General features: G+C 44.1%; 1 protein-coding gene across 1 annotated transcript; it reads left to right on the top strand.

The window, feature by feature from the left end:
* The first annotated feature begins 206 nt into the window (after positions 1-206).
* ING2 (inhibitor of growth family member 2) lies at positions 207-6,317 on the top strand. Its single transcript, XM_057697967.1, has 2 exons — positions 207-840; positions 5,201-6,317. Exons 1-2 carry the CDS (start codon positions 663-665, stop codon positions 5,869-5,871), a joined length of 849 nt encoding a protein of 282 aa, XP_057553950.1. The 5' UTR covers positions 207-662; the 3' UTR covers positions 5,872-6,317.
* Positions 6,318-22,932: the final 16,615 nt, after the last annotated feature.

Consider the following 22,932-nt stretch of genomic DNA (forward strand, 5'->3'; position numbering starts at 1 on the left):
TAAGAGGGGGCGGGGCGCAGCCTGCCGTTTGGCCGCCCTCCGCACCCTCCCCCCGGGCCCAGAGTTGACAGACCAATCGCCCGGGTGGCGGAGGGAAGGCGGGAGAATGCGAACCCTTCGGTAGGGCGGTAGGGGCGGGCCCCTGGCCTTATTAGGAGGGAGTCCTGCGCAGGCGCAGAGGCGGCCGCAGCCGGAGGGGCGGGGGCCGTCCAGCGAGAGGCTCTCCGACAGGCGCGGAGGACGATTGGGAGGGACGCGGGCAGTGAGAGGCTTGTCATGGGGATCCGAGCTCCGAGGCGGCGCTGGTAGCATCTGGCGGCTCCGAGGGGGACAGGAAGTGTCCACGCCCGGGACCCCGGCGCCAGCGCCGCCGGGGGGGATCCCCGCTGCTCTCGTGCCGGGGAGGGAGGGGGAAAAGGAGGGCGCCCCGCTCTCGCCCCGCCCCTGGGCTCGTTACCGCGGGGGCGGAGAGCCAGGGCTTCTCCTGCGGGGAGCGGAGGTCGGGGGACTCGGCTGTGCCCTCTCGAGCGGCTGCCGGGGTCCCCGCGGCGCCGGGCCGCCGAGCAGAGGAGCCGCGGCGGCCGTGGCTGTTGCATGCGTGGCTGCTGGATGCGGAGGCGGCGGCGGCGGCGGCGGCGAGGAGCAGCGGCGGCGGCGGCAGGATGTTAGGGCAGCAGCAGCAGCAGCAGCAACTCTACTCGTCGGCCGCGCTCCTGACCGGGGAGCGGAGCCGGCTCCTCACCTGCTACGTGCAGGACTACCTCGAGTGTGTGGAGTCGCTGCCCCACGACATGCAGAGGAACGTGTCCGTGTTGCGAGAGCTGGACAACAAGTATCAAGGTAGGGGCCGCGGGGCTGCCGGCGCGGGCGCTCCCCGACCCGGCTGCGCGGGCCGCCGGGCGCGCTCGCTCGGAGCCTGCCCGGGGAAGGGCCACTTTCCGTCTCTCCTGTGACAGCCCCCCCGAGCGCACCCAGGGCGTCTGGTGTGTGGGACGGCGGAGCGGGACTGGGGCCCGGGCTCGCGGCCCTCCCTTCCCCCGCTGCGGCCGGCGAGGACTTCTCGGGGGGTCTCAAGGGGGGGGTGGGGTGGGGGGGCTGGCCGCTCGTCAGCCCCCGCTGCAGACCCGGCGGCTGCAGCCGGTGTGGGGAGAAATCAGCCATTTTAAGCAGCGAGCATTTGCTCCGGCGCTCGCCTGCCCGGTGCCGCAGACCCTCCTGCCCCGGCCGGGGAGCGTGCAGCCGGGCGAGGGCTGTGGGGACTGGACGGCCGGCCGCGGCCGGACTCCTGCTGGCCTCCGGGGCCTGGCTTTCCCCACCCCCCCCACCCTCGGGCCCCCCCCCCTCGGGCCCCCACCCCCCCCACCCTCGGGCCCCCACCCCCTGAGAGCAGATGCATTGGAACGTGCGGGGGGGAGGGGGCGAGAGAGGGCTGCGAAGGCGGCCTCCGGGGAGGTCCCTCCCCCGGCTCCCCGGCTGCGGGCTGGGGAATGGAGGAGCCTTTCCCTCTCCCGCCCCAGGGAAAGTTCCGGATCACAGCCTTCCCCAGCTCCATCAGCCAAATGGTTAAAAGGCTAGGGGTCCCCGCGCCGGGGGGGGGACGGGGGGGAGAGGGGGGTGTGTGGCGGGGAGGACCCCTGTCCCTGGGGGCTGGGCCTGCGGGCGTGACGTAGGACGTGGGCGGGGCGCGGACGCCCGCGCTCCGGCCAGGCTGGAAAATGGCTGGTCGCAGGAAGGGTTGGGCGACGCGGGCTGCTCGGGAGGGGACCGTCCGGGACATGAGCTCGTCCTCAGTGGAGTTCGTCTTGGGATTTGGGACATGGTTGGTTGTGGTTTTTCGACTTTTCCCCAACCGCTCAATCACGGCAAAGACGCCAGTCAGCTCCTGGGATCGCCGCTGACCCCGGCCCCGCGTCGCTTCCGGGCCCTGCGTCACTTCCGGGTCCCTGGAGGATGTGGGTTGGTTGACTGGGCAACCGCCTGGCGTCCCTTAACCCCGGGTCCCTCCTCCGCCAAGATGAAGTGCTGAGGCAAGAGCCACCCTTGGTGTCAGACCCAAGGAGCTAGGACAGGGACTCGACCTTTCTTACGGAGAGTACTGTTATTTACCACTGGTGGCCCTTTCGCCTGCAACTACACGGGGAGGAGTTTAAATGGAGAGCCGTTTGATGTAATAACCCTGAATCAAGGAACACACCTTGGACATAATGTGCAATCAGCCACATGGACTTTAAAAAGATAATTTCTTGGACCCGTTCTCTGTTTTTCAGCACGTCGCTAGTCTCATGATTTAGTGTCTAAGGAACACATTTCTGGGGTGATATTTTCGGGCCTGTAGGCTGATAGAACATTTAAGTGTCTCTGTGTTTTTTAACCTGTAATTTATCTCTGATTTTTGAACCCGTATGACTGACAGGACGAATCGAATTAGAGGGGAATCGAATTAATACAGATTACTTACTGTGTCAGTTGCTGCACCACGTCCAGAACATTCTCTCATTTAACCTTCACAACTCAATGAAGTAAAAATTCATTTTGCAGAAAAATTAAAATTTACGAGGAGTTTAAGTAACTTGTCCAATTAAGTGGGAATGTTTGACCCCACAGCCTGGCTCCTTCAGGTGCACATGTTCGTTTTTAAACTATTTAAACCTCTCTCTCTTTTTTTTTTTTTTTTTAAATAAAAGCTCTCCAAAGGTATTTTCTAGAGACATGGAGCACATATCTGAATTGTAACCTAAAAATGTTACATGTGTGCTTAAGAATTATATGTTGAACATTTTTAATTTTTCAAATAATCAGAACTCTGCAGTTTCTAAAGCTTGCAGGCTTTTACATTTCTTTAAAAACATGTCTGCCTTCACAAAAGTTAAGCTATTTACTTTTCATTTGAATTGGGAAGGGGCAGTTTGTTACAGAGAAATCTGCCATCTTGACCATCTAGAGTTGACAGAAGTAGCTTTGGTAACCTGAGAAACAGTATTAGGCCTTGAAAGATCGAGAGATTTTTTTAAAAATTTAGCTCTGTTAAAATTGTAGTTCATTTCAAGATAATGCAAAAACAGTGATTTAGTTTTTACTCTGTGCACTTGCTTATTAAGCTCAACTTTCAGTTTTCTGTCTGTTAGCTTTATATACTTGTGTGTTCTTGGTTTTTCATGTTTTTTATTTCTTTGCTAGTTAAGTATTTTCTGTTTTTAGATTTAATACCTACAGCAATATTCGATGATATAAATTAAATAGGCAAAGAAATTTCGCTCCTACCTATTTGAGACACTTTCAGAAGTTACTGAAGAACCTTAAAAATAGCCTTAAAAACTTTTAAAGAGAGAGAAATGAAGAAAAGTTCACAATTGAATGAAGTGTTTATTCCGTTGTGAATAAATGGGGTATGGTTATTAGAGAACCTCAGTTTTTGTTCCAATATTCTCGTTGATAAGTTCTTGGGTAAATAACCTTTGAACTAAAATTCAGTACTTTAAGTGCTTTCTGTGCATCTGAGTAGAAGGTGCTTAAAGGGCAGAGCCAGACTGACAGATAATGGCAGAAAAGTCTGGGGTTGTTACCTGTTGAGCTTAATGTTCTTCATATATAGAAGTGGTGGCTTCCTCATGGGATTGCTGTGGGGATTAATGAGAAAATCACATGGAAGGGGCTAGTTAAGTGTTATTTCACTGGGTAATTAAGGTGTCTTAAAAATGTGAATTTTTGCCTCATGTATAATATCAGTGTGCTGCTGTGAAGTAATATATTTAGTTTCTAATTCCTGATTATTAGATACAGAATATTTGGAATAAGTTTTACCTTTATTTTTTAAACCTCAAATTTTGTGTGTTTGAGGGGGAAATATATAATTTCCTTATTTTTTCCTGGAAGAAAATTGGGTTCTTAAGAAATCCACTTACATACCTAGCTGGGCAAATGGGCTAGATGTGAACGTTGTTTAGAAATATGCTGTGGCGGTGTGAGTACCCTCAAATGTGTGGGGGCACATTGTCATGTATCCCAGGTTAAATAGTTGCCCATCAAGTGTGAGTGCCTACAGTTCCCAGGGAGGGGCTAATTCCTACGTTGTGTTGAATATTTGCTCTGTGACTTCACTTGCACACACCCCCAGTGTATGTATTTTGTTCCTCTAATGTTTCTGTTCTTATCATTAGAGTAATGCTATCAGAAGATAAAAGTGGTATGGCACGTAGTGTGATAAATTTGAGTTAATTTTTGTTTCTCTTCCTTTACTAAGACAGAACTCTTTCACACAGCATTATATCTCATAAGGATAAGAAAGAGAACAGATTTCAGTAAGACATTTATGTAAATTTTGGTGACGTCTGGAAGTATATTTTCAGATTTTTGTATACCTTCTAATGACTGCCATTTTTAATTGATTTAAGTGTGTCCACATGCTATACAATACCTAAATCAGCAGTTCAAAAAGCCGAGAAGCAACTGCTGAGTTATCTACAAAAGCACAGTGATTCAATGCTGACTTTACTGTAATTTTGTTAGTAGCTTAGTCAGTTGATGCCAGAACCTGAACCTAAACCTGCTCTGGAAATAGTTTGATTTTCAGACTCTCCCACGTGATGAAATAAAAGAGCCATTCAAGCCAATATGATGGGAAGCTAAGAGTTACTTGTGTCTGCTTTGCTTGAGAATGTCTAGGGGATGATATGAAAGTCAAGGTATAGTGTCTCTCTGGGGTCGTGTCGCAAGTCATCGACTGAACCGTAAATCCTGTAAACACAGTTCGCCAGTAATCTTGTCTAGTCCTGGAACCCTTTTAAGTTTTACGGCTGGAGTCCAGCATGGAAGTTTTATATACAGGGTAGTTTAACTGAAGTATAGGTGATATGGCGCTGGGTGGACTCTAAAGTGGCACAGAGTGTTCTTGCACAGGTAAGACTTCTGATTATTAATTAGCCACACATCTCTTATCCTTTCTAATATAGATTAATGAGTATTAGAGAGTTTTGTGTGCATTCTTTTTATTAGTTTATTTCTAAATGTACTTTGAAGTTGGATAATATGTGGTCTTTGTAAGGGAAATGAAATGTTTTTCATTTTTTCATACTGTGGAGGAGTGTGGTTTTATGGTTTGAGTTCATTCTACCAATTCTGTGAAAAATAACCAACTTGAAAAATGTTATGTATGCTACCATATATTTTCTTTTTTTTTTTGATTTTTCTTTTCCTTTTTTAGAAACATTAAAGGAAATTGATGATGTCTATGAAAAATACAAGAAAGAAGATGATTCAAACCAGAAGAAGCGCCTCCAGCAGCATCTCCAGAGAGCATTAATCAATAGTCAAGAACTGGGAGATGAAAAAATTCAGATTGTCACACAGATGCTCGAATTGGTGGAAAATCGGGCAAGGCAAATGGAGCTACATTCACAGTGTTTCCAAGATCCTGCTGAAAGTGAGCGAGCCGCAGATAAAGCAAAGATGGATTCCAGCCAACCAGAACGATCTTCTAGAAGACCCCGCCGACAGCGAACCAGTGAGAGCCGTGATCTGTGTCACATGACGAATGGCATTGAAGACTGTGATGATCAGCCACCTAAAGAAAAGAAATCCAAGTCGGCCAAGAAAAAGAAACGCTCCAAGGCCAAGCAGGAAAGGGAAGCCTCACCTGTTGAGTTTGCAATCGATCCCAATGAACCTACATATTGTTTATGTAACCAAGTGTCTTATGGGGAAATGATCGGATGTGACAATGAACAGTGTCCAATTGAGTGGTTTCACTTTTCATGTGTTTCACTTACCTATAAACCAAAGGGGAAATGGTATTGCCCCAAGTGCAGGGGAGATAATGAGAAAACAATGGACAAAAGTACTGAAAAGACAAAGAAGGAGAGAAGATCGAGGTAGTAAAGGCCATCCACATTTTAAAGGGTTATCTGTCTTTTATATAATTCTTTCAGAATTTACTTTCAGAAAATGTTTTAGGGTAAATGCATAAGACTATGCAATAATTTTTAATCATTAGTATTAATGGTGTATTAAAAGTTGTTGTACTTTGTCTGTGACCTTAATTTTCTGCACTGAATTACCAAATATTTTAAACCAGGTGGTCTTCAGATCACCTGACCAAAGGAGTAGGGAGTAGGGAAGGGTGGCGTGAGCATGATAAAAACTTCACAAACCATGCCCATTTTGTTTTTACTGAAACCGCAATGCTACTTTTGGGGTAAACACTGAAGTTTTACTATCATTTTAGTTCTGTGTGCTTAAAAATTATGAGATATAGTTGGAGTTCTCTGTAAGCATTCAAATTATCTTGAGTAATTTAAAATATGAACACTATACCATTCAGAGCTTCTTTCTCCCTGGCCCCATTTATATGTACACTTGGTCATCTCTAGTCTTCCAAGAATCTAAGGAACTAGAGAAGAGAATAATTTGGGATTCCATGTGGAATAATGTGCTCTTATTAGAGTATTTGCTGCTCTCTTTTCCACAGTAGCATTTTGATACACTGTCAGTAGCCCATTTATAAATGCCTTGCTGTTGCTTCATAGCTACATTCAGTCTAGTGCTTAATAAGGGAGTTGTTTTAATTGGGACAGGTAGGAGCAGTTAAAATACCAAAAATGCTGCCATTGGCTTATATTGGCAAAATTTGGGTTATGCAGTATCATGGTTCAAGTTTGAGCAATTTTAAAAAGGCATCTTATTTAATAATATTTTTCACAATGACCCACAGCTGGAATGCCCAGCCTATCAGCGAGAAAAGGGTATACACTAGTCTTTAAATATTGCCTTTACGTCAAAACAGTAGTTTAAATAGTTTTGCTAGCGGCTATAGTTCGTTTCTGTCCCAATCAGAAATTATATATTATTTTAAGTAATAGTGTATTTACTTTCTTAAATTTCTGGTATTGGTGCTGTTTGGTGTCTTCATGTTTAATGAACTAATTTCATTATAACAATGCAATTAATAATGGATTTGTAAATTGAATTTTCCAAGATCCTAATATTTTAAGGGTAAGCATCTTGATGGCTATATGTCCATACATTTGGAGAATTTTTTGGTTTTTCAGGGGTGGGGGGCAGTGGAATTGACTAGTCCTTAAAATCTATGTGTAGCATACTTTTTATTCCTCATTTCTTCCTAATCTGATGATCTTGATTCTTTTTGATTAACATGTGAAAAATCCTGTTTGCTTGTTTGGAAAAAAGAAAAAAAAGTGTTTTTTCCTCTTCTAGCTCTCCTGTGTGACTTTTAGGCATATCATTTCACCTCACCTGGGTGTCAGGCGCTACTTATCTGTAGCATGCGGTTGGTTTAAATATCTCCAAGGTTCTTTTGAAATCTACATATTTGCACTGTAGTGAGGGTTTTAATAATCAGAGTACTTATTTTTCTCTTTCATTAATTTTGCCCATTATGCAGTATGAAGACAGTGTAAAGGTGAGCTTAGAGAAGAGTAAATGCAGAATATTTGATTAGCTTCTGTCCTAAGGATATTTTGATTGATGACTAGTGTTGATTATATTGAGCAGGAAATACTGAGTTGTGAAGAAATCTTTTTCTCTCTTGAGAATATAGCATTTTGTCTTAGTGATTATATCCTTGTTACCAGGCTAGAGCGGCTTACCATTAAAACTATCAGTACGTGCAAAGCCCCCCAAAGCTTCCAGATGTGCTTCACATAGAGGTCAGCACTTTCATACATAAATTTGCCTTAGCATATGGGAAAAAATGAACCTGCAAATAGAAGTCCCCAACTTTGGATTAGGCTCAACAGGAAAACAAACATGAGAAGTCCTGGAAGATGTGTTCTCTTTGAGAACTAATGTTTGAAACAGTTTTATTTTTATGGATTTCTTTTTGTTTTCTGTACCACACAGGAAATAGAAGTCTTACGTTTGCATAACATTAAGACTGGCATTTCTTTTTTTTAAGTATCATAGATTTCATATACTATGTCACACTATGCTTACCAACTCATACTATATACCAGTGGTTCCCAAACTCATCTCACATTGGAATTACCTCAGGAGCTTCAAAATATACCAATACTTGTGTCCCACCTCCAGCAATTGTGACCTAATTCATTTGGAGTGTAGTTTTAATGTTAGAATTTTAAAAAGATTCCTAGGTGATTCTCAAGCACAGAAAAGTTGCAGAACCACTGCCATATTATGAAAATTGGAACCTATTGAAAACTGCTAGTGGATTCTCTACATCTAGATTTGTGTGACTGAAGCACATACAAGTGTGGATACGTATGTGAGAGTTTGTCCCTGGTCCCCCAGAATTCCACCAACAATACTTGAAGACTCAGTATTTGAATGCGTCTTGTGTGCTAGGCACCATTCTAAGTAGTGATGTTTTAAGAAGAAGAAACAGTCCCTGCTCATGGAACAGACATTCTAGGGGCAGAGTCATATATATTTATCTACCAATATAATGCCAAGTAATGGTGTTAAGTCCAAAAAGGAAGGGACAGCGGAGTAAGGAGGTGGAAAATGAGTAGAAAGGGAGGTGAGTCTTGTTGTGTGGTTAAAGAAGGTCTCTCTAAGGAAGTGATCGTAGAGCTGATATGAGAAAGAAATAAGGAAGTGAGGCAGGCAAAGATTCAGAGGAGGGAGGAACAGAACAGGCTTGTCAATTTGACCAGAGCATTGGACACATGTGGGAGGGGCTTCTTGGAAGCCATGATAGAAAATGTGTGCAAATTTATCATAAGGAGCCTTGGTGAAGATAGGGGGGTATAGGAGACTCAAGTCTTTGAACCAAAAATATTGCTGGCTTAGACGAGGGTGGGAACAGTGGAGGTGGTGGTGGGTGGGAGGACTCTGCCTGTGTTTAAAGGTTCAGCCATCAGGAGGAGTTTGGCCCAGAGGTTGGAAAGCAAAGGGATGATAAGGATGACTTGGGATTTTGGCTTGAGGGATCAAGATTTCTGTTTTGCACTTAGGTTTGAGGTGCCTGATAGATTTCCAGTGGGATTCCAGCATGGAGTTGGGGGGCTGATGTTAGGGGTAGGGACAGGAGAGAAACATTTGGGAGTTAGCCTATGAAGGGAGTTTATAAAGTCATGTGACTGAAATCACTCATGTAAATAGATCCGTGCTTCTCAAATTTTAATAAGCATGTGAGTCACCTAATTTTCCGAAAAGGCAGATTCTGATTCATAGGTCTGGCACGGGGCCTGAGATGCTACATTCCTAACAAGCTCCTCAGTGATGCTGCTGCTGCTGGTTCAGGGACCACATTTTGAGTAGCAACCATGTAGATCCAGAAGAGGGAGGCCTTGTGGTACCCCAGCATTTGAAAGGGGCCAGCCAAAGGAAACTCCCATATGTCTCAGTGAGATAAACCAGAAAAATATGACACACCAGAAACAAAAGTGAAGGAGGTGTTTCAAGAAGGGAGTGATCTCAAGGGCTGGTCAAGTAAGACGAGGACTGTGAATTAATGTTAGATGGGGCAGATTGTTGTTAAGTTGAACAGGCTGCAGGGTTTGGGGATGAAGGTGTGGCTGGGTTAGATTGGGAGCAGAAGGGGACTGAAGCAGAGCCAGCAACTGGGCAGCTCCAGTTCTCACGTAAAGGGGAATAGACGTTGGATGCAGTAGAGGGGCAGGGGAGCTTAGGGAGGATTCTAACTTTGAAGGAGAAAATTGCATGCTTATGTGCCAACTGGACTATTCCATTAGAAGGGGACCGATGACAGCTGTGGGGAGGAGCGGATTATTGCAGGAGTGGCCTCTGAGTGAGCAGACAAGAAGCAAGAGCTAGGATGTGAGGGGTTAGCCTCAAACAGGCCCAGGGACAGGGACAGGGCCAGTTCACGTGTCCGAAGGCAGGGCGGTGTTATTTTTTGCTCATTTATTCGGGTATTTATTGTGTGCCTGTTGTACCTGTTATTTACAAGGCACAATTTTAGGTACTGAGGATAAAGCAGTGACTGAAGCAGACGTCTGTAACCTAGTGTAGGCTCTGGAGTGAATGGGTGTAAATGGAGATTCCTTGCTAGATTTAGTACTGGGAAAATGGGATCGTTCTCTTCTAAAGCTCCTGAGTTGCCCGTGAAGGGCTGAGATGGGGAAGGCTGTTGGAAGTCTGCAGACATTAGTGGGAGGTGTGTGTGAACTCACTGGGGAGACAGCAAGTGAATGGGCCCAGAGTGCCAATCAGAGCTGAGTGGCAGCTAGAGTCTTTGGTTGTAACTTCAAACCTGCTCATTCTGTTGCCTGGATGCAGGTGTGAAAAAAGAAACGTACAAAATAACTTAAAATTTCAAAGTCTCTGCACAGTAAGCCAGAAGAATGGCAGCTCCCCTTTCCTTTTTATATACCCAGCAGGTGGCTTCCTCTGTGCTCATCACCCCCACCGGAAATAAGAGGAGCCCATCTTCCAGGAGCAGTTGGTATTAATAAGCCTGACAGCTCTTCAGCCCTTGAATCGAGTCCTTCTAGTTTGACGTCATTCAAAACCTATTTTAAGTAAAGTAAAAGTTATCTTGAAATTACCTTCACTACGTTGCCTAAGCTCTACATCGATTAGAGAAACCAAAGCTCTTTTCTCACATCCTGAATGTGAAGGCAGGGCTCTGGACCAGGATTCTAGCTGTGGGGTCGTCAGGAAACCCAATCAGTCACCTGTCCTTGGCCTGCCGTTTGTTCAGCTGTAAAACGAGTGATTTCAGATACGGTTATCCTGAAATGTGGTTATTATTCATACCCCTTAGCATTACACATAGGAAAGAGCTCTGCTCACAAAGTTCACTACTTTATAAAATAACAGCTTTTTTTTTTTTTTTTTTCTGACTACACCGCATGCGCGATCTTAGTTCCCTGACCAGGGATCGAGCTGGCGCCCCTCGCAGTGGAAGCACAAGGGTCCTAACCACTGGACCGCCAGGGAAGTCCCTAAAATAACAGCTTTTAATTCACGTATGTGGTAACTAGACTTTTAAGCAGCATTTTCTAAACGCCAGATGCTAGAATGAGCCTGATGGGTTTCTGCCATTTCCGTAAACCATTCTAATTTTATATTTAAAAGTCTTACTTAATACTTTTCTTTAAAAAACAGCTCACTTTGCGATGTCAATTTGTTTTTAAAAGGGAGCATATCACATTGGTAAATGGAAAATTAGTATCACTTTCTGTGTGTAAAAGACTATAAAATATAATGAAAACAAAGCAGTGTTATTAAATTCCAGCTCTGTAGTATTGCCTGTGAAAGCAGGGCCCCAAATCACCTCTCTTTTTGAAAAGGTGTGATTAGTAAATAGTATTAGATAAGGGTAAAAATCATATAACCACCTAATTGAGTCTTTCTGCATGATGTAATCAAAAGGATTTAAAGAGACTTTTGAGCACTACTTTACCATCCTACCCTGGGAAACACTTAAAGCAACAGGAGATTAACCACTGCAGTTTCAGTCCTGTCTATCAGTAGAAAGCAGAAATATTAACATGTCTTAGTTTAAAGGCATTTATCTAGCTACATGCAAATGGAACGTGCCTCTTGCTAAAGGTCTCTGTAAGCCCTGTGAGGTACGGACCAGCAGTATCTATATCATTATTAGAGTAACTGACGTTATCCTGACTTCACAGAAGTTTTATTTTTGTCTGTTTTCTAATCTCAGGGTAAAAAACGGCAGCCCCTCCGAAGTCACTCTTTGGGAGTTGGGAGAGATTTCCTGGGCAGCCTTGTTCACAGTCACTGTTGGACCTGTAGACCCGAAGAAATCCCTAGAATTTTCCAGATAAGTTGCTCAGCCACCCACTTGCTAGTGGATTCTTGATTTAGCAGTCTCTGCTATTTAAAAAAATTCTGATTTTCTTATGAATTGGATAACACCACTGTGTCCATGCCTGTCATAAACACGGAGGGAATGAGATGTTTGGTGTAGAAGTATATTTTGGTGTATTGGGTGGCTGTGTACCTGTAAGCACTGAGGTAATCTTTCACATGTGAGTTGTATTGGATAAAAAATGTCCTGCCTTCTTAAATATGTCCTTCAATCCTTTCCTGCATATGGTAGGACATAAAGACTTGATGCCTTCATCCTTTGGCTCTGCCCAGTGTCAGTGATGTAGCGATACCCTTCAATCTTGACTGCAAGGGAGGACTATTCCTTCTCTTTGCCTCAGACTGATTTTTTTAATCAATGTGGCTGGCTGCTTTGATAGATTTTTGTTCTTCTTTGCTTCTAAAACTCTACCTAGTAGCTTGTATCCCTCTTTTAGTTTTTGTGTGTTGGAAAAGCATTTGGTCAAATTTGTGTCTAGCTTGAAAATAGATTTGAAGAGAGGATCTAGGGCCTGAGCATCAGTCTATGGTTTTAGTTTTCTCTTAATATGTGGATTTTTTTTTCTTCCCTGTTCTCAGCTGTCTTCAGATAACAGTGTTTCACTATATACTTGCTTTGAACAGCAAGATCTAATTACTTTATTTGACCAGGGCCCTTAGCTTATTTATGTAGGATACTAATCTTAGAAACTCGCCACATATAAACAATGCTATTGGGCCAACTGGCTAGTTTCCTCCCCAGGAGCTCAGGTTTTAGATAAGTAATATGGGTTGGTGGCCTCAGTGGGAAGTAACAGTTTTGATACTGAGAGGAGAACTTGCTGTTTTACATACCAAGGGTGTAACATGGTAGTAGATAACAGTTCCAAGCCTTTAAAATAGACTTTTTTATTTTTATTTTTTTTTATTTTTTTGGGGGGTACACCAGGTTCAATCAACTGTTTTTATACACATATCCCCTAAAATAGACTTTTATTGTACTTTTGTACCTCCAAATGGCAGAAAGGTTCTTCTATGACCTTTAGAGCATGTTTGCCTTTTGGCTTTTATAAACTTATATTTCCTATCAATTTGAAAAAGGTAAATTCTCACAGATTAAATAACTATCAGTGATTGAAAAGTTACTCAGTTTTGACTACAAAAAGTTTGTAGTAGCTTTGGCTCTGACTTTATGGTGCTTAAGTGTTTTTTTTTTAACATAAATTTATTCATTGGCTGCATTGGGTCTTCATTGTCGCGTGCAGGCTTTCTCTAGTTGAGACGAGCGGGGACACGCTTCATTGCAGTGCGTGGGCTTCTCGCTGCGGTAGCTTCTCTTGTGGCTCACAGGTCCTAGAGCGCAGGCTCAGTAGTTGTGGTGCACAGGCGCCATGGCATGTGGGATCTTCCTGGACCAGGGCTTGAACCGGTGTCCTCTGCATTGGCAGGCGGATTCTTAACCACTGTGCCACCGGGGAAGTCCTTAAGTGTTGCGTTGAATATTTTCTACATCTACATCAGTTTAGTGTTACTTCAGGATAATTCTGACTAAATTTAAGGTGTAATTTAGTGGAACTTTTCTAACTGCACCATGAAAAACAAAGAAGCTTCCAATGGCTGGTTAAGCTTCCAATGGCTGGTTAAAAAGACAGAAAGACCTAAATTATTTTCTTTCTATTTAAGTCCTTATTAAAATTCATCTTAATTAGATATCTCTTTCCAGTAGTAGATTAAATTAAAAAAAAATTTTTTTTTTAGTTCTTCATTTCCTTATGAGGGCTTCCATATCCTTTATTTTTTTTAGAAACTTTTATTGAGATACAATTGACATACAATAAACTGCATATATTTAAAGTGCACAATTTGATTTTTTTCTTATTAGTAATATATATATGGCAATCCCAATCTCCCAATTCATCCTACCCCAATCCTCCCCCCTCCCCCCGCTTTCCCTACTTGATGTCCATATGTTTGTTTTTTAAAAATTTTATCATTTTTTTGGCTGTGTTGGGTCTTCGTTGCTGCATGTGGGCTTTCTCTAGTTATGGTGAGCAGGCTTCTCACTGCAGTGGCTTCTCTTGTGGAGCACGAGCTCTAGGCGCTCGGGCTTCAGTAGTTGTGACTCGCAGCCTGTAGAGCACAGGCTCAGTAGTTGTGGCGCACAGGCTTAGTTGCTCTGCAGCATGTGGGATCTTCTGGGACCAGGGATCGAACCCGTGTCCCCTTGCATTGGCAGGTGGATTCTTAACCACTGCACCACCAGGGAAGTCCCATAGATTAAATTCTTAATTATCTGGAACTGAGAAGTTTAAAAACTTTTTTTTTTAAATATGACTTTCACATCATTTGAAGATCTGAAACAAGACTTTGCTCCTTTTGAGCTAACAGGAGTACATTTAGGATTGTGGGAAAGCACTTTTGTGAAGAAGTACTTTATGTGAGAGAGTTTGCAATACCTTAACAAGTGGTTGGTTAATCCAGTGAGTTGCAAAATAGGAGCTACAGGTTACTTTACATATAGGGTTATGGTAGACGGAGACAGTGTGCTGGGGCTTTTTGGTTTATTTGTTTTTACCAGATCCTTGAATTTTTGTTTTCCTTGTGATGCTCCCCTGAGGTCTGTCCTTCTGAGGGTTAGGGTTAGCAATTGTTCTGCTATTAAAGAGAACATGGCTGAACACAATCATCTGTAAATAACCCCCAGGCATAAACTGAGTGTCATTTGTTCCTTGATTATTTTCCCATTTCAGACCTACCTCATCCTGAGTCTTGACAATATTAAGACAATTCAAAGACAGTTTAAGTAGCTTGAAAAAATAATTTGCAAAAACATACCGCGTAGAACTATAAGAGCACTCTGGTGGGATTATGCTCCAAACCAGAGTTTCCCAAAATGTTCCGTGGGTCCCGGAGTGCTAATCTGCCCAAGGAAGTGGGGAGATTTTGCATGTTATACCCCACCTCTTAGAGATTTGGAAGGTACGTGTTAGAGGTTCTCAGAAATGTTGCCACTATAATATCTACTCAAACTCGTAATATGTACTTCCCCTGTAATACCTACTCATATCCCAAGAAAGCAGGGGGCCTTTCAGATTTTTTGAGAATTTGCCCTAAACCATGCTGTGAGAAGATGAATCATACACAAATATTCTGGGTAATCGTACTGTATAGGGAGTTACACCCCAGCTCCTCTGCTTCCTACATCCTCAGTATTAATGCCATTCGTACCATTGTTGAGGAGGTATCGGTCGGGGATAGAGACTTATACCCTCTTTCTGTTTGTTAGACAGTAATACTCAATTGGGTGGAAGAAGTGTGCGTGTTCTAAGCCTTCCTAAATGCATCCAGTGCAACAAATAATACCGTCCAAATAAGAATCGTCTGTTAAATATAGCTGGGTTATGTAGCCTGTTAGCTCAACCTTGACAATAATTTAACTTGTTCAGTTTCTTTTTTTTTAATTTTATAAATTTGTTTATTTATTTATGTATTTATTGGCTGCGTTGGGTCTTCCTTGCTGCGCACAGGCTTACTCTAGTTGCGGAGAGCGGGGGCTACTCTTCATTGTGGTGCATGGGCTTCTCCTTGCAGTGGCTTCTCTTGTTGTGGAGCATGGGCTCAATAGTTGGGGCTCACAGGCTCTAGAGCACAGGCTCAGTAGCTGTGGTGCACAGGCTTAGTTGCTCCGAGACATGTGGGATCTTCCCAGACCAGGGATGGAACCCGTGTCCCCTGCATTGGCAGGCAGAGTCTTAACCACTGCGCCACCAAGGAAGTCTCTGTTCAGTTTCTCGATTGGTAAAATCAGCATAGATTTCTTAGGTACCCAGGGACTATAACCCTCTTATTTTGATCAGAGAAACTCTAGAAGAGAGCACCGTTAATGACCTTGCACCCACCTCTGGCGGAATGCGGACTACAAGGGGCAAGCAAGGATGAGGATCTGAGCTGAAGCCGCGTTTTGTTATCACCACAGGGGTCAGGTAGCTGGGAGAGCCGACCTCTGCGTACCCATGCTGTGCTCCCAGTGGGCTCTGAAGTTTATTAGAATGAACATCGTGGTACTTCCAGAACCTGTAAAGATCAACGAAACTGTATCCCTTGGAGATTTTCATTGTTATCTCAAAGCAATATAATTTGTTTCTGTAAAACGCATTTACTGAAAAGGCAGAATTGCTTAACCCATGTCATGGTCAGTGTCTATGAGAGGGCAGGGAAATACCTTCCGTAGATAGAACCAAACCCGGGATTGTGCACGCGACACACAGCCTCTAGAGAAAGGGGTCGCCGATTGCCTGAGAGCCACAGCTCCAGACAGGGTCCCTGGCAGAGTTCCAAATGCACCACATCTAGCACAGATTAGTGAGAGGGGGGAAATCTTTTAGTCTGTTTCACCTCGTAATTAGCTGGGTCTTCAGGAAGATCCACAGCTGTGAAGAATAAGATAATTAAATTATTCCTGGAACCAGAAGATTAAGCCACAGCCGTATTGGATGTGCTGATGTCCATATACTGAGAGGTGACTGGCTCCCAGTCAGTCTCTATAAATGTGTTTGGTAAAGCTATTTTGAGGATAGTTTAATGTTTATTCTGAAGGGAATATAGTCAAGTCCAGGTGAGGATGATGTGCAAAGGGAAATTTTCCTTCTTCCCTTACACAATCATGTTCATTTTACAACAGAAAAACAAGCAAAATTCTTCACCTGCCGCCATCTTCCTGTGATACATGGAGGATGCATTACCTCCAGTTTTATAGGTGCTTGGGTTCCATATATTCTAAAACAGTGAGAGGGACTTCCCTGGCGGTCCAGTGGTTATGACTCCGAGCTTCCACTGCAGGGGGCACGGATTTGATCCCTGGTCGGGGAACTGAGATCCCACAAGCATGGCCAAAAAACCCCAAAACAACAACTACAAAAAAAAAAAAAAGGCAATGAGAAAGAACTCACTTTTTACTGTAACATTTTGTTATAGTATAGTCTTGGGCACCATGAGAGACTGGAGAGTATCCCATTTAGTTACCTCAAGTTTTTAAAGCTTCTGGGGCACCATGGGGAACGTTTGAAATACTTACATTGAGAACCTCCTTTTCTCAAAGCACCATAAAATTCACTTCCAATTCTTTGTCATGTTTAATACAATCTTACTTATTTTTAAATACCTTATCAATTTGATAATATTTTAATCAATTATGAAGAAATAATTGCAATACTCAATTCAGAAGAAAGTTTTTAACTGAGAGAAATGCCTATTTTTGTTGCAAAGAAGTATAATAGGGTAGTCAAACAACTCTTAAGAACAAAAATATATCAAGATACTATTTTATCGGGAAAGTGGAATGGAAATATAATTTCAGGGAAAAAATGTTAAATTTTATTTGTTGGTATTTTAAAAAAATGTATGGTGTAGTATTTACATTCCCGTGAATGTATTTGAGTGATGTAATGGTTTTATTTTAAAATGCCAGTATGGATAATATGCCAGAAATGGTGTTCTTTGCACTCATGTAATGTAAGCTTATGATGAAACATCTTAGAGGTCAACTCACGTGTGAGAAGATACACAGTCTTTCCCCAAAATGTAGGGGATATGAGAACAAAAACATGAGAAATCATTGACAGAAACAATCTTGTTCAATACTTTGGCCTTGACCGCCTCACCTTCAATGATCTAGCCCACCTCAGCCACCCACTTGCGAGATGTTATCTTAGACTTTGTGACTACCCGAATCTACCTACTACCCCAAATAAAGTCTCCGTTTCCAGCCTCCCGCCCTCTGCCCACCACCTCCCATCGTTCTAGCTCACGCTCAGCTCCACTCTGACCTGAGCGATTCTTTAGCACCACCAGGACCTCCAAAATATTCCCACCAAACCTTCCTGCGCCTTCAGCTTCTCGGGTTGCCTTCTGCACTTCGCTGATCAGATCCCATGGCCCAGCGGCCCATCACCTGCCTGTACACCGTCTCAGCAGCTTTGCTTCTTTCCCTCCCTCAACCCTGATTAAATCCAAGTCACCCCAGGGGGCTCGAGAGAGAAGCTAGATTAGTACACAACTGTGCTAACCGTTCGTCCCTTCAAGTCATGACAGAGCCCAAGCAACCCTCCTGCATTTTCTGACTCAGTTTAGTCTTCCACCTTCTGAGATCCCTATTCTACACTCACTTCCTAGGTAATCTCATCCTTTCTGGTGGCTTTAAACACCCTTTATTCTCTGATTACTCCCAGATGTATAGCAGCAACCCAACCCTCACATCCAGGCTTCCACATCCACCTGCTTTCTCAGCATTCCCCTCTGTTTGTCTAATGGGCATCTCAGACTTGACGTGTTAGCTCCTGTTTTTTATACGCCCTCCCAGCCACCAGCTTACTCTTTCCTAGTCTTTCTCGTCACGGTAAAGGGCAGTCATCTTCCTTTTGTTGTCTTTTACTCCAAAGCAAATTTGTCTGTAAATTCTCATTTTTTTTGGTTTTTGTTTTTTGTTTTTGGCCAAGTGGCATGTGGGATCTTAGTTCCCCCACCAGGGATGGAACTCACACCCCCTGCAGTGAAAGTGCAGAGTCTTAACCACTGCCTGCCAGGGAAGTCATGGTAAATTCTCAGTTTGACCTTCAAAACATACCGGGCAGCTCACTGCTCCCCCCGCCGCCGCCTCCAGACCAGTGTCAGTCACGGCCACCAGGACCGTTGTAACACCCTCCTAACCCATCTTCCTGTTTCTACCATTGTCTTATGTTTCCTTTCCACGGAGTAGCTAAAGAGATTCAGCAAGTCATTCTTCCCACCTGACAGTAAAATCCAAGTCCTAAAGATGGCCTCGAAGGCCGCAATTCATCTGGCTCGAGTCCCAACTTCTCCTGGCTTTCTTCTTCTGCTCATTCCCTTACAGCCACATTAGCCACCGCTGTGTCCTGAGCACATCTGTCCCTCTCTGGCCGCAAGCCTCTGCACATCCTCTCCTGTGTGCCGCCAGGCCCCGCTCTCAGATGTCCATTTGCTCGCACCCTCTGCCACCCAACTACTCCACAGACACCTATTTTATACTCTGCAGTGTCCAAGGTTCCTCTGACCCATCAGAACTCTTATCCAGCGCCGTCCAGGTTAGGAGGAAGACCACAGTCCGTGAGACTAACTAAAGGATGGTTATCGGACCTTCACCTTCTCGGAGAATTTTACTAGTGTTATAGTGTCAGTTCTGCTAATGTGACATTGATCCAAGCAAACCTTGCAGCTGTGGAAATTTGAGATCGTAGGTAAAGACGATTTAAATAGAAAGGAAAAAACAGCAATGAAAAAAGAAAATGTTCCAATGACGTGTTATCCCCTCATTATAGTTAATGTTTCTTCATAGCATATGGTTGTTTGTGGTTGTTTGGCTGTCTCCTACCACTAGAATGCAGCTCCTTGGGAGCAAGAACTATGTCTGATTTTTCACAACGGCATATTTTCAGTGCTAGAACAGTGCTAACACACGGCACTCGTTCATAAATATTTTTTGAATGAATGTCAGGAAGCTTTGGTTAATCTAGTCCAGGGTCTTTGGTCTTTAAACACATCACCCCTTTTCAGTAGGTCTGTTTTCTTAGAATGAAGATGCTGAGTGGCCCTGGTGCTTGCACATATCACTAAGGAATGCTGAGTGATGTTGGTTGGGGATCTGCTTGTCAGGGCACGATGGGAGCATTCAGCTATCACCTTCTTTCTCTACATTTAAAAACTGATGCTTTTAGTTCATGTTTGGGGAGAAAATGTGTTTTGGAGAAAAACACAGGAATGCGTTTGGTTCCAAAGCAAGAAGTAAAATTTTACGTTGAGTAGAGGAAATGAGAAATCAATTTTAATAATGCGTAATTCTGCAAAGAATAATATATAACACAAACCTGTTACAGAGGCATTAGGTAGACAATCACCATCACAAAATACGAATTGCCTACTGGAAGTTCGGTCTGGAAAAAAGGAAGATGGTGCTCTCTGAAATTTTCCTTGAACCTACTATGACCTCAGAGACAAATTTGTCAGATTCTGTTATGATCAAGCCACACACACCGGGCTTGCTGCTTCTCCACTGGGAAAGATGAAGGGTCAGCTTAGGACTTTTAATTTCCTGGGTCAAAATGTAGGAAACCATCCTCTGCTATCCAGGCATCAAAACTGTATTATTGTGATCAGGGAGACCCTTTCCCAGGGGTGGCCTCTGTCATTGTACAGATGCTTTCTTTTCCAGAGTATTGTTCTCCACCTAAAGCAGCTGAAGATAAAACAGCAAACATGCAAGGTCACAGTAGGTTAGAAGAAATGTACAAAATGCTATGTCCCAGGAAGGTACTGCTGGCCAGTCTTGTATGATCTGGGGAAAGGGAGGTATAGAAATAAAATATCTGGCAAAAGTGCTGCAGTTAGTTTCCCATGCCAGACAGAGTTAATCGGTTCATGGATTCTTTACTACTGAGCTGTAGTGACCTCCAAAAGTCTTCCCAACACACAACTTGAAGGAGCCCCCAATAGCTAATTGGCGATAGTGCTGAAGATCAAACCCATTTGCTGCTGCAGTTGTAATGGAACCTTAGACGTTCACAGACGGGCATTCTGCTTTCCGATTATCATTCCACGCAGATAATTTTGCACAAGATCAAAACAAGTTACTGTTGGTCAATTCATCACAGACTGGGTTCAAAATGATCTACAAAGAGAATTTACCTTTCTCTTTGCTGGGTTCCAAAGCTGGTTTTCTCCACTTTCTTTTCTTTTCTTTTTTTTATAAATTTATTTATTTATTTATTGGCTGCATTGGGTCTTTGTTGCTGCACACGGGCTTTCTCTAGCTGCAGCGAGTCGGGGCTACTCTTCATTGTGGTGTGCAGGCTCCTCATTGCAGTGGCTTCTCTTGTTGTGGAGCACAGGTTCTAGGCAGGTGGGCTTCGGTAGTTGAGGCACATGGGCTCAATAGTTGTGGCTTATGGGCTCTAGAGCACAGGCTCAGTAGTTGTGGCGCATGGGCCCAGCTGCTCCGTGGCCTGTGCGATCTTCCTGGACCAGGGATCCAACCTGTGTCGCCTGCATTGGCAGGCGGATTCTTAACCATTGAGCCACCAGGGAAGTCCCATGACACTCTTTGTTCTCTAAAAAGTGTGATTACTAAATCCATTACTTGTGGAAATGTTGCAAGATGTTTCAAACCTTTGGAAGAGGGAGTTTTGCTTTATCACAGAGACCTCCCTTCTGCTTTCCAGCTTACATTTGCATTACTGCATTTCAGCTTCCTGGCTCAGAAACCTCCTGATTTCTTAAAGCTCATGAAAGACACTATCTGCTTCAGCCCCGTCAGGGCCTCACTCTTTCCATCCAGGGTAAGGAGGCTGCTTTTGGACACCTGGCACTCTCACTGGCTGGGCCTGGAGAATTCATTCCAGGTGATTCTGTATGAGGTGCCCGGACGCTGACCCTAAGCCTGTCCAGAAACTGGGACTCCTTTGCTACAGTACCATGCTGGAAAAGCGCTGCAGTAAAGAAACCTGTTTAATGAAGAAACCTAGCAATTACTCAGCTGGAGAAAACTGGATGTCCTAAGCCTCGTGGGACCTAGCTGGACAATTCTTTGAGGTGTCCTCCCTGGAGGCAGATGAGTTTCCCTTCTGGTGTCAGTCACACGCCCCACCCCAGAGGAAGGGCCACGAGAGAAGCATTCTAGAGGTAGCTCACGATTTGTGTCTCCCTCCTTAGGCTCTGCTTAAAATAGGCTGCGACCACTAGAGACTGAACAGAACTCTGGGGAGAGCAGGTTATCAGCAGTGGGACAGAGCTAATTAGTCTAGTATATTCTGCGTATAGTATAATTCCCTCACCAGGTTGTCCTCCTCCGATGCTTCCTTCAGAGACAATCCAGGTAGCATTGTTGTAGTGTATAATGGAGCAGAGAGACAGGGGATTCCCACAAGCAGCTGGGCTTCAGCAGGGAGGGCAGTCATGCTCCCAATGTCTCTGTACCCCGCACTTGATTTAAGCATGTCGCATCCCTCACGTTGGGCTGCTGACATTTCAGGTCCCTCAGTGTATTTATTTCCAGTTGAGTGGTTGGCTGGGAATTCCCTGGTGGGCCAGCGGTTAGGACTCCGTGCTTCCACTGCAGGGGACGCGGGTTCAATCCCTGGTCGGGGAACGAAGATCTCACATGCCACGAGGTGTGGCCAAAACAAACAAACCAAACAACAACAACAACAAAACAGTAAAAAAAAAAAAAAAAAGGTTGGCCATTCAAAGTGCAGCTCCAGGCTAGCAGAAGGCCAGTTTGTGTTTTTTTTCCCTTCCACCCTGTTTTTTTCCCAGGAGATTTTTTTGGTGCGTGAGCTGGAGTTGTTTCCAAATAGACTGCTAGGTGGAACACTGCTAGAAGAAGTGATGTACAGGAGGCAAAACTTTACCTCTACCCTCTTGGGTCTCCAGCTGGGCCTGAGAATTAAGTTGACATAAAACAGATTAACAAGGGAAAAGATTTTCACATGTGCATAGGAGACCCCATAGGAACTTGAGGACCACGGAAGTACTTAGAAGCAAATACTTATAAGAAAAGTTGCACAAAGTAGTAAATTCTGCAAACGTGACAAGACAAAGGGACCTGGTAAGGGCAGTCCATCATGGAGAAGTGACTAAGAAGATAACGGTTTGTTTAACAAGCTTTGTTTGTACAGATTCCCCTCGGCCTTGAGTCCCATCTCTGGCGATTAGGATGTTCTTTTCCTCCGGCGGTAAGGAGGTCATCTTTCATGTGGGAGCTTCATCTCCTGCTTTCAGGAGGAGAAAGAAAATTTGGAGCAACCTTCTTGCATCTGCTGTTTTTCATATGCCTTTAACTTGGGAATTCCCTGGTGGTCCAGTGGTTAGGACTCAGTACTTTCACTGCCGAGGGTGTGGGTTCGATCCTTGTTTGGGGAACTGAGATCCCACAAGCCGTGTGGTGCGGCCAAAAAAAATAAAAAAAATACAATAAAATCTCAAATGCCTTCTTTCAAATAATCCTTCTTCCAAAGTGTCACCCTTCAGTAGTGCCTCAGTTCAATCAAATAACCCCTCACCACGTGAGTCTTCTCTGTGTTCCCATCATGCTGGTTCTGGGGGAAGCAGGGGGAGGGGCGACCAAGAAAAATGTCTTTTCACAGCTTATAACCTAACAGGAGGGATGGACAC

This window comes from Hippopotamus amphibius, chromosome 10, assembly GCF_030028045.1.
Source record: "Hippopotamus amphibius kiboko isolate mHipAmp2 chromosome 10, mHipAmp2.hap2, whole genome shotgun sequence".
Lineage (NCBI taxonomy): Eukaryota > Metazoa > Chordata > Mammalia > Artiodactyla > Hippopotamidae > Hippopotamus > Hippopotamus amphibius.